The sequence below is a fragment of the Chaetura pelagica genome, unplaced genomic scaffold (assembly GCF_000747805.2).
Source record: "Chaetura pelagica isolate M959 unplaced genomic scaffold, ChaPel_1.0 scaffold8, whole genome shotgun sequence".
NCBI lineage: Eukaryota > Metazoa > Chordata > Aves > Apodiformes > Apodidae > Chaetura > Chaetura pelagica.
Genome location: NW_009954544.1, coordinates 2,855,984 through 2,872,667, shown reverse-complemented (window position 1 = coordinate 2,872,667; position 16,684 = coordinate 2,855,984). Strand labels below are relative to the sequence as shown.

At 44.6% G+C, this 16,684-nt stretch overlaps 1 protein-coding gene across 1 annotated transcript in view; it reads right to left on the bottom strand.

The window, feature by feature from the left end:
* Window positions 1–9,367: 9,367 nt before the first annotated feature.
* The window catches only part of SYNDIG1 (synapse differentiation inducing 1), a 66,169-nt gene continuing 58,852 nt past the window's right edge, over window positions 9,368–16,684 (bottom strand). Inside the window, exon 3 of the mRNA XM_010004992.1 lies at window positions 9,368–9,526. Within this exon, the coding sequence (XP_010003294.1) occupies window positions 9,368–9,526 (159 nt within the window). The remainder of the gene's footprint in view (window positions 9,527–16,684) is intronic.

Below are 16,684 nucleotides of genomic sequence, written 5' to 3'. Positions count from 1 at the left end.
AATGGTGGTCAACTCACATGCTTTTTGTCTTTTTGCTTGGATTTGCACAGGTGAAATGTAGTTTCTGTGGCCCATGCAGCAAGTCTGTTGAAGATAAAAGGCTGGGGGAGCAGGCAATATGCTGGAGGGCCTTTCCAAGATGCCTGGACAGGCTGGAGGAATGGATTGATATGAACATTGTGAAGGTCAGTGAAAGCAAATGTGAAGTCCTGCCTCTGGGACAGAATGACCCAATCTTATAAAGTGTATGAGGGAGTTAACCAGGAGTTAGCAGTATGCCCCTGCAACACAGGAGACCAACTGGCTTATCAGCAGAGTGCAGCCAGCAGTGTGAGGGGAGTGATTAGAGTGATTATAGTCCTTTCTACTTGGGACTGGTCGGATCCTGCTCAGTTTGGGACCCCCCAGTATGAGAGATAGAAGAACAAAGTAGAGTGAGTCCAGTGGAGGCCACCACGCTAGTAGGTGACTGAAGGGCATTGAGCAGGAGGCCAGAGTGAAGACCATCAGAAATCCCTGTGAACCTGAGTTGTTTTGTGGTCATATATGTAGAGCACCATAACCAATACCTAGAGGTTTCAAATGACAGGATGATTCCAGAGAATTGGTAGACAGCCAATCCCTGGAGGGCAGTACAGACTCTATTAAGGTTTATCTAAACTCATAGAGGAAATCCATGGCCAAGCTCTATCAAGACCTGCCTGCCTACAAGCCAGGTCCTTTGCGTTGCACAATAATGGACAGTGTGCTGCTCAGGATGGGTCAGTACCACTTCCATGCATGACCATCAGTTTGCTCCCACACAATGCTAAAGATGCATTATGCAAAGGTGGCAGGGTGAAAAAAGCAGCAAACAGCTGACCCAAAAGCATGATGCAGGGAAGCAGCAAAGCCTGGCTCTAATGATCTGTTGTCCATTTTGTATATTATTATTGATCAATACTGTTGAGAGGTATGCAAATATCTGACTCTGTTGGGAAGGGGAAGCTACTGTTAACCACTGTGCATCACTTCAGACACTGTACCTCTGCACAAGCACAGGCTGTTACTTGTTGGGAAAGACCATAGAGTGAGGGCTTTGACCACAGCAAAACAGCTCACCATAGACTTATCCACCAAGAGAAGGTGGCTTTCTCCCCAGGCACATGGTACTCTCTCCTTCAGCCCTTTCTCTGGGGCCAGAGATTTGGTACATCTCTTCTTTTGTACTTCTCCTTGCTGTGAATTTTATAGACATGTATTAATTGTTTTAAAGATGTCCACACCCTCTGTCAAGTCCTGTTGAAAATGATTACTAAATTTAGAAGTCCCTCAGGTTAGAAACATCCTCCAGTCAGCCATCATTGTATGCAATGATGCAGGAAGAAGTTGAGGGGAGATTGCTGAGGAGCTTCTGGCTCTTGGCTGCCTGTGAGTTTCCTTTGCAGCTCACCAGGTGGCATTTCCCAAGCTGTGAACAGAGCATGGCAGCCAGCCCAGAGGAGGTGGTTGCCACTGCCACAGGAGGCAGGCTGATGTCTACCCACATCTGCTTCAGACTTGCTGTACAGTGATGCACATAAACAACCTAATTATGCCCTCTCCTTGCCTCAGCAGGGAGCTCTTGCACGGTAGCTGTCTGGTGGGTATTGCAAGGAAGATGGGAGAAACTCATTTCACACTGACAGAGCAATAAAATATGCTCAGGCGAGGAAGGTTCTCAAATGAAGACACCAAGAATCAATGGAGGTACCAGGGGATTATGAAATCCCGTCAGATGGCAGATGTAATGTGTAATTAGTCTCTAACCTAGCACATTAATGGTGAGCATCTCTCTGCTCCCTTGAGCTCTGAGGCTTTGTTACAAAAAGGGTTTAATTCTTCCCTTTTAGTGAGTCTCCAGCACTGCCCATGCATCTTTTGAAGTTAATCCACAACGACATTGAACATTTTACGAGTAAGTTGGAGCCTTCCAACCTTTGACTTTACAGATTCATATTTTTCCTAGTAGTAAATCTTAGCTATCACTATACCTTGTCATCTGGTAAAGATATCAGTGCCACTTCTTTGACACTTCCTGATCGAGCCAAGAGGGGATGAAGGTCTCACTCCAGAAAGGGAGGGAAGCAATGAGGCAGCTGTATCCTCTGGGAGACAGGCTTCTTTCCTCTCTCTCTGCCAGACTTCTTTTTTAAACTGAATAGGGTCTCCCTGTGTCCAAACACAGCACGGCAGAGCACTTTGCTACTCCAAAATGATACTTATTACAAACAAAGTTGCCTCTAAGGCCGGAGAGAGCATAAAAGAAATAATGGTTTCTGAATAACAGGTAAGTTTATGGGGCAAGTTCCAGCTGAAATGAATGACAGGTACGTTAACCTGGTTTCAAAAAGCTGCTTTGAAGAAGGAAAGCACCCAGAGTAATTTTCTTAGTGTCCCTCTGCAGATAAGTAAGCTTTCAAGGGTCTATCTTTACCTGTCATTACTTCCTGACTTCTTCCAATTCACCATTCACAGCAGATGTTGGATCCCTGTCTCTCTCTTCCTGGTCACACAACCCTTCCTTTCCCAAAGGAGGGGTGACAAGCAGAGAATAATAATCAGCAACAAGCAGCCAACAATGAATAATGATCATCTGCAGAGTGCTTTCTTAGCTCAACAGCTGCTGATAACATTTCATAGCCAGTCTGGAATGGTATGGCTCTAAACAGCAGAATAAATTGCTGTAGCAATTTAAGAAGATATTCCTCTATATTACTGTCATTTCTCAGTTCACACAGATTTGCACACTATGGCATCACTCAGAAATACCAATGTCAGCTGGGTAAGGCAGATGCACATACTCGTCTTCCTGCCAAATTTGCCTGAGAGCACAATAGGAAGTACATGCCAGATTTATTCTGGCTGGGGAAAGACAGGTAGGACTTGCTCTGACCCAGCTTAAATGTGGAAAGATAACATAACCGCTTACTTTTTGATACATCTGAAACAGTGGAGTGCTTGTCAGCCCATGGCCAGTAGATCTGGTGGTGTGGTTTCAGGTGCAGCATGGGCCACAAAGAGTGAATAAAAGGACATGACTTACATGACTGACCATTTTCAGAGCTGTGTTTCCAGCTTAAGTAACAAGGACTTAATGATTTAATATGAACACAGACCCTTCTCCCTTCTCCTGCAGAAAAAGGCTAGAAATCCCTCCACATGTGCTTGAAAAGTTGTTCCCTGACTTTGCCTAAGTTCTTCAACAACGTCAAACAAGCTCATAGGCAGCCCAAGGCGTCACTTTTACCTTTGGTTCTTGCTGTTCCTCTTGTTCTCAGGTACCTTATGAATGCCCCAAACACGTTTCTTTCAGCTCTTTTTAGCTGGGCCCATCAGGATAGCAAGACTTCACATATTTCCCAAGCTGATGCAGAAAGATGTATTGTTATAAATGCATTTCCACGGCCGGCATCTTCCAGGACTATCACTGCAGATGATGAGATACACAGGACACCCAAAATCAGGGTGAGCCTCTCTTTCTTCAGAGAGGTGCTGTATGGATGCAGACTTGAAAATGTTTGATGTTCCTTTTGTGTGTGCACGGGCACTGCTTCTGATACCATACATCTTTGCAAGGTCCCCCCCCAGGCACCTGCTCTGCTTCACCAGCTCTGTAAGGGTCAAGCCCTCCTCTGCCAGGATGACCCCACTCGTGTGCTGGCCTGAGGCTGCTGGCCCAGGACACACCACAACCCCACAAGGAAGTTTGCTTCAGGTGCACTGGCAGATAGATCCTAGTCTGCCTGTGCAACAGGCTGCTTCAGTGTCTCAGCTGGGAGGTGGCTTATAGCTGCCTCCTCCCTCTGGTGCAGTAAGGCAATGTGGACAGTGTTTTGAGAACCAGCATCTAGAAAGACAGAAGCTGAAATGCTGTTTCAGCCCCTCACAGCCCACTGACTTTCAGGAAGAGAATCCTCCAAGGCGATTGCATCCTCTTGCAAACTGTAAGACAGTACAACCCCAAAACCTAAGCTGAGGGAACCCTGAGTCAAATTCTACCTCTGCAGCATTTCTTCCAAACGTCTCCTTCCTTCATCAGAACCTTCCTGACACACAGGAGTAAACCCATCCCCCCTTGCTCAGCAGAAGCTCCTACTGTAGCACTGGTGTTGGAGACACTTCCTAGTCCTCATGCCATAGATTTTTCGTTACAGGATGATATCTTTTCTGCCAGCCAGAGATGCTGCAGTGGGCAATGCCAACATTGCTTACCTTAGGAACAGACAGATCCCTGTTCAGCTCCTCACTGACCTGTGGCACTGGGTAAATAACCATGCTGCAGGTATTCACCAAACTGGACCCATACTAAGGCATGAAAGCTGTTGACAGGAGCTTTATCCCCACTTTGGGCTGAAGTGAGGCCCAGGTCTACCTCTCTGGGGTACAAGTCCCCTTTAGGGTCCCTGCTCCCCCTGCTGCACTGCTGTGCCAAGTGTCCCCTCTTGCACAGTGGGTGTCTCCAGCCTGTGCAGCACAGAGGCATATCCTCAGCTTTCAGCCAGGTGATGCCCTCAGGAGTGCTCTGGCTAGGCAGGTCTTTCTCACGGTCCCGCTCCTGTTTATTGTCCCTTTGGGCATGGACACATGCAAGCTTGTACTCCCCAGTTTGGGATTCTGTTTTTAGGGCTCGACACAAGATCCTTGATGGCATCTTTAAGGCTGCCCATCTGGGAAAGCTTTTCTAGCTCCAGAGCTGGCTTTTGCCTCTCAGATCAATATTCAGCCTGCACAACCACCACCAAAAGTCATAAGGTAGACCTCTCAACCACATGATTGGTTTAAAAATCAAACTATTATTCTTCTTGGGTATGTATAATGACCTTACAGTCTCTATATTTGCTTTCTAATGTTTTGAGCCTCAGTTTAAATTCAGATTTTAACTAGGAAATATTCACTTCTTTCTTTTTATATGCAAAACCTGAGTTTCTTCCTCAATATCATGTGCACCTAAGTTCAGGATTTGAGAGAAAGAGCTAATTCCCCACGAATCATGCTGGCGTGAGTGAAGAGCATGTTACACACAGCAGTCCACTTCCTTGGCTGTGTGGTGCTTTGGGCTTATTTGTGTGTCAGGGGCAAAGAACAGGAGCCCATGGTGAAAGCCAAGTCCTAATTGAAATTTGTTACCTTGCCCAAATTTAAGCTCACTGAGCACCTGCATATTGCAAGTGTATGTTCCCAGGTCTTGCTGCACATCTACATCCTGCAAGTTGCTGCATTTAGGGCCTTCACCCAGGGGGCAGAGTGGTGTCCTCAGAATGCTTGTTTGAATCCCAATCACCATTCTCCTTTCTGGTGATGAACCACACCCAAACGCAGTCAAACCTGAGCTATTTAGGAAGCAGATAAATTATTGACGTGTGGTGCTCAGCTTTGTGGTCTTGGATGGGACTTATGTGACCCCAGAGACTCACAAGGTGGTGATGGATACCAGCTCCCCCACCTGAATGTCATGAGTGGGATGTGTGAGACAAGAACTCTGCTGGCAATATATGGAACTTTTCCTGTGAGTTGATCCCTCCCATTGACAGGCAGGTCCCAAGGACCTCCAGCCATGCCCATCATCTACCCATCTGATTAGCACAGGAGGCACCATGTGGAAGGGCTGCATCTCTGCCCCATTAACAGTGCAAGACCTTGGCTGGCTGCTGTGGAACATGGAACAGAGGGAGACACCCACACTGAGTGCCTAGGATGAGCAAGCTCTGCAGAAGGAGTGCAGCTGAGGGTGATGTGCCCCATACTGCTGCACCTCCTTTTTGACCCAGTCTTTGTGCTTATTTTAGATTAAAAACAAACGAGAAAAGGCCCAAATGGAAATCTCTTCATTTAAGTGTCCTAATTTTGCTGGGACGTAATTCTAAAATCAAGTTTCTGTTTAGAGAGACTGCAGAGGTCAAGTCTGTGACAATAAAGGAGATACATGCTCTGATGTGCAGGTTTTCCACAGTGACCACGGTCAAGGGTAGTCTTGAACCACACAGGTGCAGTGGGTTAGGGTTGAAGTTCAGGGCAGCTGACCCAAGCTGGCCAACCAAAATATTCCACACCATAAATGTCACCCTCACTGTAAATCGGGAAGTTTGCAGGGATGTTTGGGGCCTTCTGCCATGGCTGCCTTTCCGAGAGGGTCCCATCTGGCTTGTCGGTTGTCCTGTGCCTGAGGCCCTCTCCTCTGTTTGCTCCTGGGAGCCGTGGTGCTGGCAGGGCTGGGCATTCAGCCTGCTCGACGTGCACAGCTCGTGTGCCTTCTGCAGCTGAGGATAACTTTGGAGATTAGCACTGGGGTTAATATTAGCTCATTATTATTATTCTATTAAAACTGCTTTCATTTCAACCCATGCGTCTCCTTCCCTTTTCCTGATTCCCCTTCCCAGGTGGGGTCAGGTGATAAAACAACTGTCCAAACTGCAACATTAAGTTAAATAAATAACCAGTATGGTTGTTAGAGAAGGGCTTTCCCAGCCTTAGATGAGAGTTTTCCTAGCTTCAGACAAGGTTTTCTCTCAGATAAGGTGAACTGAGGCAAAATAAGATCTGTATTGAGAAAAATTGAGAGTTGGGGTTGCTCAGCTTGGAGAAGAGAAGGCTCTGGGAGACCTCACAGCAGCTTTTCAGTACCTGAAGGGGCTACAGGAAAGCTGAGGAGGGGATTTTTATAAGGGCGTGTAGTGAGAGGACAAGGGGTAATGGATCAAAACTGTAAGAAGGGAGAGGAGATTTAGGTTAGATATTAGGAATAAATTTTTCGCTGTAAGGGTGGTGAGACACTGGAACAAGTTGCCCAGAGAAGCTGTGGCTGCCCCATCTCTGCAGGTGTTCAAGGGCAGGTTGGATGGGGCTTGGAGCAATCTGGTCTGGTGGCAGCTGTCCCTGCCCATGCAGGAGGATTGGAACTAGATGATCTTTAAGATCCCTTCCAACTAAACCATTCTATGATTCCATGATTCTATGATATATTTTATGTAAGTCCAGCCTTGGTGTACCTAACCTTGTCGTCATTCAAGTTTAAAAATACTTTATAGCACCTCTAAAAACAACTAAAAAAGAAACTTCCCATTTTTCCTGAATGGGAAGAACAGTTTGAAGTGGTCACACTGAAACCAGCCACCTGATTTCCAGGGAGAAAACAAGGCAAGGACTGCAACACACATCCCAGATTGGTGTTTACAGCCATGATACACTGCTTTGGAGAGTGTGGTGTAAGTACCATAGCTGGAAACCCTGTGCAACCTCCTGGAAGAATACAAAAGCAGCCAATTGTGCCTTTCTTCCTCACTTACCCAAAACCAGATACTGCCCATTAGGGCAAATACAGAGTGGGGACCCTAACTTGCCCACTCAGTACTACCTTGCTTCAAAGGGAAGGGACCTACCTCCATGGCTGTTGCTAGAAAAAAAAGGTTGAAGGGGAAGAACCACAGAATTGACTTTACCTTAGTAGGGCAACCTGGCCAGAGACCTGCATTTACTGTGCCCTCAGCTTCAGCAGTGGCTGAGAGCTGATGAAGTTGGTACATTGCTAGTCTCCAGGCTTAGCTTGGAGCCCAAAAAATCAATGCAAAAGAAAAATGTCGGTGACTGCAATAGGCTTTTGGGTCCAGGTGCAGTACAGGATGGCCCATATGGGTACTTCTTCAGGTAGTTGAACTCAGGGTACTAGGAAAATTTTCACTCAGCCTAATGCTTCACATCTGTCCAAACAAAGTGCCACACGGAGCATCAGCAGCTGTATACTATGTGTTTTAATAAACTGTATAACTAGCAGAAAAATAGTTTTGGATGTGTTTGTCCTCCTCCCCCCTAAAATAAAGACACTGAAGTTAAAACCAAAACAATGCCAGCCCCAAAATGGAAGAAAAAATTGTCCCAGAGCAAAGCTGACACAATACAGCATTGGAAAAAAAGGTCTTTGATTACATTCCTGGGTAAGAAAATTATGCTTATAAAACACAAGGTAGTGAATAATAAAATGCTTATTGTTTTGATCAGTTTTTCTCTCTCTCTGTATATATATATGTAGATACATATAAATCTATGCTGATACACCCTTGATGGAATGAAATGGTATATCTGTAAGACCAAAAAAGAAAAAAGATGATTGTAGGGAAGGAGTAAAGAAGAAAATAAATGGATCATTTCAGTCAATGAAGTAAGGACAACGCTCAGTTCCCCTACATTATACCACTTTGAAGCTCATCAAGGGACTTGCTTCTCTCTCCATGACTATGCTGTGTCCCTGGTTCACAGATGAGCTGTGAGCTTGTACTCTGAGTGGTCTCCTTCACTGCTCTGTGTATGAACAGTGCCTCAGAAATGTATGAAGCATTCTTTCCCCTGGTTGATTCCCATGCTTTACCATGATTTTTAATTTAAAATGTATTAGTATTTCAGTTTGCATTTTTTTCCACCAGGTTTCTTGCATTGACTGCTATGCAGATTTCCACAGTAAGGCAGAGCAACCCAGATGAGCAATATGCCACAGAAATGTGCCATTATCATGAAGTGCTGCATGGAGGAATTCATTTCACAATGGATCTCACGCTACTTTTACCTCACACTCAGTCTGTGGAGCCAAGCCATGCAGTAACCTCAGCTGTTCTGCACTGGGTGGGCTTGTGGGTCACATCTTAATCCAAAAACAAGGATAGGAAAGAAATATTTTATTTCCTTTTCTCTTTCCATGGAGACCTACCCACACAAGAAGTGTAGGCAATACCATTCTATGCTGAGGTCTCTGCTTCACCCTTAGGCAAATGAGTCCTGCATTAAAAAAAAAAAGAAAGCATCTTCTTCCTGTTGTTATATTGCTCTTTCAGAGAACCAGCCACAGTCCATGCTTTCCCAGATCTCAGTGCTGTGCTTAACAAGCAAACTAAGCACAAGCTCATGCTGGCTGTAAAGTTCAGGTGATTAAGAAGGTATTAAGAGAACAGCTCAGTTTGCCAGCTTCTTGTAAACACCATATTGCAAAGAAGGCAAAGGTAAAACACCCCCCTCCACACCTCCCCCAAATGCCTTCCTGCTGAGGTTGTTTTTTTTTAATCCTTTCTCTTTCTTTTATTTTTCTTTCTTTCTTTTGCTCTTTCTCTTTTTCCTTCTTTCTTTCTTTCTTATTCAGGGGCTCATGAAGAGAAGCAAGACTTGTGCATCACAGATGGTGGAACTATCCCCACCACAGCCGACTTCCCACCCTGCAATAAAGCACAAGCCCATCTTACCCTGGACCTGCCCCCAGAAGGCGTTTGTTTGTCTCTTGAGCTTTTTGGAAAATGGTGCAGTCTGATCTGCTGGGGAGGTCTGCAGTGCAGGCGCCGGGTGGCTGGTTCTCTCCCCTTCCTGAGGCTCATAAGTGGTTGTTTTTGGAGAGATAGGCAATAAGAGCCACAGCCACCCCAACGTAGATGCCAGTTCCGATTGTGATGGACAGGACAGCCAGGAAGAGCGCTCGCCGGGAGCTGGAGCTTGCGTGGTGGAAGTCCCCCTTGGCTACTGCTTTGTTTGTCTGCAAGATACACAACAACAACAAGGCAATGTATTTATCTGCTTCACGTGGAAATGAAGATGTGATGCTTATTTCTCGGCTGAAACCTGATCTTGGGTTAGAACAGTAAACTGGTTGGAAGTCAGATACTTTTTTTAGTCAAATGAGGTTATTTGCATTATTAGGATGATGATGAAACCAATGGCATCTCAAGTGGTACTTTTAAGTGCATTTAAGCTTGTTCACATCCTAGTATTTAATACTATGCATTGTGATAGCTTCTGAGATGGCTCAGCCTCCCCTGGGAACATGGACAGAAGGGCCATAAGCCAAAGGCCTGCCATGTCCCCTCCAGACACAGCTACAATACTGCTTCTGTGAGATGGTTGGATTCCAGCCTGGTTGGGAATGGTAACAAGTGAAAAGCCCTTTAAACATGCCACCTGTAAAAAACGTTTTTCCAACTTAGGTGAAATGTTCAAACTGTTCTTACCTGGAAAAGGACAACAGGGGCTGAATTTGCCCTTCCAGTGCAGTACTTTTGAGCCTGCTAACTAGGTGGCATGACTGGCCCAGGTTCACCATGACAGAGAGGCCAGGCACCATGTTGCATCCACCTCAGGCCTGAGCTTTAGTGCAAGGGAAACACCTAGGAAACCAGAGCTAGTGGACACTCCTTCAGCCTTGATTCAGAGAAACACTTAGGTATACAAGCAGGGCATTTCCTTGATTATCAGAGGGATGATGCACATGCTTAGTGGAGTCATTGGTGTTGGAGTAATGGGCTTCTCTCTTGGGGGTGGTGCACTCAGCTGGATGTGTCAGCTGGAGGAGGAGTTTCCATTTTGATAGTGATAAAGTGGCTTTGCTGTCCCAGTACCTCAGAAGACTGATACAAAGCTCTGGCAATCGTATCACAGCTTCTATGTAGCTTTGAGTACCCAAACAGGTGCCTTGAATTCAACCTGATGTTATGATTTGAGTGGAGCTGGCAAATTGTCGACACCGATAAGAGGAACTAGAAAGAGGGTCTATAGGTCCCCAAAGGACCTGGGAGAGTTGGAACACAGAGGAGTCAGTATTTCCTCCCACTTCTGCCATACTTCATAAAAGCCAGGAGAACCTGTGCCTTTCTTCCTCGCTCATGTTGCTGCTCAGAGGTTGTTCAACTAACCACATGCTCTCCAGAACCCAACTCTCCCAGGTGCTGTGAGGACCTGTGGACCCCTCTCCTGAGGTGGCCTTGCCACTAGGGACTCTCACTCACCTATTTCTGCCATCACCAAGATCAATTTTGTATATATCTGTATATAAGTTTATATACCTGCTCCTCACCCCCTGTGTTACTCCCTTTTCTGTGTTTCAGTAAACTTGCTCCAGTTTCACTTTCCAACCCTAAAGTTTCTCTTCCTTATTTCCCTTTTATTTTCCCTTGGGAGGGTGAACAGGGGTAATAGGGAGCAATTCTGCCCTCCAGTTTGTGGTTTGTCCTTAACACTAAACTGGGACACCTGAACAGCTGCAGTTCCCAGTTATATGCAAAACATTTAGACTTTAGCACAAGGAACTTCACAAATTACAGCTTGTTAGTACAGCTGTCAATAATGAGCACAAAAAGAAAACAACAGCTGAGTGGGAATTGTGTCCTGTGATGATCCTGCAGTCACACTGACATCAATGGGATGGCCACTGCAGAAATCTACACCTGGAGTTTCATAAGTATTCAAATATCAGTCCTTAGAGTCACAGAATCATAGAATGGTTTAGGTTGGAAGGGACCTTAAAGACCACCTACTTCCAACCCCCCTGGCATGGGCAGGGACACCTCCCACTAGAACAGGTTGCTCCAAGCCCCATCCAACCTGCCCTTGAACACTTCCAGGCATGGGGCAACCACAGCTTCCCTGGGCAATCTGATCCAGTCAGTGTCTCACCACCCTCACAGTGAAGAATTTTTTTCCTAATAGCTAACCTAAATCTGCACTCTTCCAGTTTAAAACCTTTCTTCCTTGTCCCATTGCTACATGCCCTTGTCAAAAGTCCCTCCTCAGCTTTCCTGCAGCCCCTTCATGTACTGGAAGGCTCTGTAAGGTGTCCCTGGAGCCTTTTCTTCTCCGATCTGAACAGCCCCAACTCTCTCTTCATAGCAGAGGTGCTTCAACACTCAGATCATCTTCGTGGCCCTTCTCTGGACTTGCTCCAACAGCTCCATGTCCTTTCTGTGTTGGGGGCTCCAGAACTGGACGCAGTACTTCCAGGTGGAGCCTCACCAGAGTGGAGTAGGGGGGAAGAATCACCTCCTTGACCTTTGATGCAGCCCAGGATATAGCTGGCACACCTTCCAAACTTCTAACACACCTTCCAGGCACCTTTGAGCTCAGGAGCCAACAAAAAGCAAAGTCTCTGCTCAAAACAGGCAAAGGAAAGCTAAAATTTGACAGGACTGATATGCCCATTAACAATTCCACCTAACACCCTTTCATTTGGTCTCAGTCTTGCAGCATGATGAAAGGAGGACGTCACTTTTATGGATCGTGGTCTGGTGTCAGCAGGGTCAGCTGGCAGTGACCTACAAAAAAGGTCTTGTAGAAGCAGATGAGCTCCTTAAGATCTGAGACTGTCTTTTTTCCTTCATTACAATGACTGAGGAATTCATAACGCTTTAACCGTATCTCTCCACAAATGCTCTGGTTGCTGAGACATTCCCGTTTCATCTTTGCTCTATCTTTTCCTTCTTTTTTTTTTTTTCTTTTTCTATCTTGCTACTCAGAACAATTTACAGCAGCAAAATGAGAAGCTTCCACACTGACAAAATGGCTTTTGACCTTTTTGTCAATGACTTTGTTAGGAGAACCATCTCTTTGCGTTCACTAACTACTTTTTAAACCTAATGGCTTTTAAACATTTCAGTGTCAAACAATGCATGTTAAAAAACAGCAAGACTATAGTACAGGCAGGAGGAAAACCATATTTTCAAAACAGGAACATATAAACAAATCCCAAGTTTGCATCCAAAGTCATGTCCTCTAGTTAAGATGGGAAAGGCAGCCTAGCCATTTTGCAAAGGATGTTTCTGCAGGGTGACCAGGGATTTCATGGGCTTTTTGTCTGGGATCCCCCAAACACTCAAAAGAAGAGCCCATTCTGGAAAAATGCTAGGGACTCTGAGGATCATGTAAGTATTTCTTAGGGTCACTTGAAAGTCTTGACAAGGAAAGCAGAGAAAGCTTTATAAAGACTTGGTTCTTCAGCTCTCCTCGAATAAGTCCTTCAAGCATCAGCTACCCATCACAGTATTAATAAAAGGCTCTAACAGAGAAGCTTCTGTTCACAGAAGTTAGGTTGGAATTGTCAGGAGAAAGGTAAATGCACAACACTGAAGCTATCTGAGCCTTTGGATAAACTGAGCTAAGCAGTCTCAGCCCTCAAAATACAGGGAAAGTTTGAAAACGCTGAAATCTTTACGTTTTACATTTCTGAAATGTTGCATTTTGTTATGAGAAATTCTGCAGTATTTTGGGTTGATGTCTTTTAAATTAAATTTTACACAGTTTCAAACCAGTATTTTTTCACTTAAAATAGCTGGCAACTCAAAGAGGAAAGAGACCACATACCAAAATGTTGAATTATCTGAAAAATTGACAGTATCTTGACTGGATTCCATAAAAGAGGTCAGATTTACTCAAAATTATATGTTGAGCAACACAAAGGAATTCAGAAAGCTGATCTGACAAGTACTAATAGCCTCCTTCTGATAAGATCTTCAGCCTAGTGACAAAACTGCTCAAAAAGAACAGCTGTTTTTCTCTTGATGAGCTCTCTGAGGACAGCCCTGACTTTTGTGAAAGGATCTGACCTGTCTCTAGCTTCTCATTAAAAAGTTTGTCCCAGCCAAAGCCAAATATCTTGTATAAGCCACGTGCTGCCACAGAGTTGCTGAATTGTGTAGCTCCTGTCATTATGGTATGTCTTGATTTGGCTGAAGGAATAGTCCTAAGCGTGCACAGAAGTTCTAGTTTTCAACAAATTATCTAATCCAAGTGGTGTTGGGTTTTTTCATACCTAATGCATATTTTCTGACTTTGCAAAATTTAATCCCTACTATAACGAACTCAGAGTGTAGAGTGCATTGGTAAGGGCACATGGGCAGGAAAATCTTATATTCCCCCTTTATTCCATTCAGAAATATTTCCATTGAGATGGAGAAATAATCAACACAGAAACCATCTTCCACCAGTCTGAAAGGATTTGCTTATCACTAAGATCATTCCTCCCCCTCTACTTGGCCCTGGTGAGACCTCACTTGGAGTACTGTGTCCAGTTCTGGGCTCCCCAGTTCAAGAGGGACAGGGATCTACTTGAAAGATCCAACATAGGGCTGTGAGGATGATTAGACACCTATAAGACACCTGCCTTACAAGGAAAGGCTAAGAGACCTGGGGCTTTTCAGTCTAGAGAGGAGAAAACTGAGGGGGGATCTAATTAATGTCTATAAATGCATGAGGGCTGGGCATCAAGAAGGCAGGGACAACCTCTTTTCATTTGTGCCCTGTGATACAAGGAAGGGAAGAACTTTCCCGTGTGGGTTACAGAGCACTGGGACAGGCTGCCCAGAGAAGTTGTGGAGTCTCCTTCTCTGGAGACATTCAAGACCTCTAGATGCCTTTCTGAGTGATTTGCCCTAGTTTTGGTCCTGCTCTGGCAGGGGGGTTGGACTCGATGATCTTTGGAGGTCCCTTCCAATCCCTAATATTTTGTGATTCTGTGAAGAGAATTCTTTGTTGCTATTCCCTAATTAGTAAAACCACCCAATTACACCTCACTGTCACTATAAGCAAATTAAAATCTTTCTGCAGGTTTAAATAAACAGATGTGGAAAATAGTAACTATACAAAATGAAACTGAGGCCAATTTTGATAGGTTAGCATCTGGCAACCAATAAGCAATTTTTATTTTTATTTTTTTTAAAACAAGAATCAGATCTTTTGTATCTCTGTGCACATTGAGGGAGTCCCTTAGTTTTAGAACCCATCCAACAGCTTAAGACTCATCCCATTTGATGCATGACACAGAGAAGTTTGGAGAGTTCCACACCAGGGATGCTTCTGCTCTAGCAAACTCCATGTGGGAAATGAGGACAAGGAATGTCTTGTGAAGATCAGAGAGCTCAGCAAGACCCAGTCTCACCAGCTTTTCCTTGATGTGGTAAAGAAGGTGAAAACAATGGTCATTAAACATAAAAAGAAGGCAAGACATCTAAATGCTGACAGTGGTCAGGCTGCCTTCATAGTGTCTGTACCCTGGGTACTTTTAGCTGAAAGAAGAAAGTTGTCTACTTAGAACTGGACCACCTAAGCCCATAATCAGACACTGCTGACAGACAAGCAGGTGCAGTGATTCAAATCTCCAGAGCCAAGTAATAGAGTGGTATCTGTTGAGGGGCCCTCTTGGTAATTGCTGCCAGCCACAACACTAGGACCTCAGGCATCTAAACAAACTCTGTTGTCCTTTTTGGCACATTTTTGGGTCAAACAATACATGCTTTCACAATGCCACTGTGGTTAAAATTATTAAAATGATAAAATTATGTTATATACAAACGTTGATGAATTACTCTCTCTATATAAATTATTTTTTAAAAAACCCAATGTATTTCAGATAAAAATACGGAGTAAGGAAAATGCCACACCAAACTTTGGTTAAATATGAGGTCATGTTTAAGGTGTGCTAGTCTGCAAATTAGTGCAAACCAGGATGTGTTAGAATGATGCTGTCTCTACTCTCCCTAAACAGCTCCATTGTGGATGCCCACAGCGCCTGTGATGGACATAACTCTGTGCAGCCCTTGGTGCCACAGGCAACACCAGTCTATGCAGAAGCCTTGCCTGAGATTACAAATCTGTGCATCCATCCAAGTGTCACTGCTCAGTCAGAGGTGGGGATGGGGTAATGTGCATCACCAAGGACCTCACCCAGCCCCTGGGGCTGATGTGCCAAATAGTATAAAGACACTGTTTGTCCAGCCATTCTTACCAGCTGGGAAATTAATTTCTGTGAGCTGCTCTTCACAGACTCAGCTCTGGAATCATTAAAGCTCTATTTGTTTTTGTTACTTCTTTGCCCTGAAAAGCAAAGCCCCAGCTATGAATATTACTGGGCTGAATACTTTTCTGCTATTTACTTGCCCATCATGCTTGACTAGAGGATAATGCATCCAGGACTGGTGCAAGAATGAGCATCCAAATGCCCTACTAATAAAGCAATTGATTCATTACAGCCTCTTCAAGCTAAGTGCCTTGATTTAAGGAGTAAGGAATACAACTATTCTAATGGGCTTAGAAGGGGTTGCAGAAGCTCTTTTCCTAATCAAAATCTGTGGAGTTTTACAGTACTTCTATCCATTCACTTCTTCCTTTCCTTGTCAAGACTGTGGCTGACAGCAAGATGATTGATGAACCAATTTAATTTAGTCTTTGGGTGGCAGAGGGATCAACAGGTTTGATAAACAGAGCAAGGGACGAGTGCAAGGCATGGAATGAATTATGATGGGGTGATAATTTATTGCACCAGGCAAGTTCCCTCACTGCACAGCCAGAAGATGAGAAGCTTTATATGCAAAGGGTTCATATCCCTGGACTACCCTGCCTCTTGGTTGCCTCTTAGTCTGTGTCCTCTGAATGCCCAGATATGACTGTCAACTTCCCAGCTACTGGTACAGTTTGTAGTGAAGGCTGGGTACTTCATATCTGAAGACAGGGGCTTGAGCAAATACTAGTCCTCAAACCAGCCCCTCCTCTATTTAGATGCTTAGGAAGTAAGCCAGGAAAGTGAGGAGGGGTGTAGAAAGCAGAGATAAGGAGCTCTGAAAAGACTATCTTACTTTGTTTAACTAACAAAATGAATGACTTGTTATTTAGAAACAAGGAACATCCCTGGAGTTTCCACTTAAGCTTCCGTAAAACATATTCATCATGTCTCTGTGCTGCATTTTTTATAGGCTGAGAGAAGATGAATAGTGCACCTCCATGGCTGCAAGGCCAAAACATTCTGTTGCATCCCACAGTGACTCATCTATCATACTCAGAGAATGCCTTCTGGTATGCTGCATCTGGAAACAAGAAACACATTGATCAAAATTATAAATCCTGCCTCATCTATCTGAGGCTGGAGAGCAGGAAT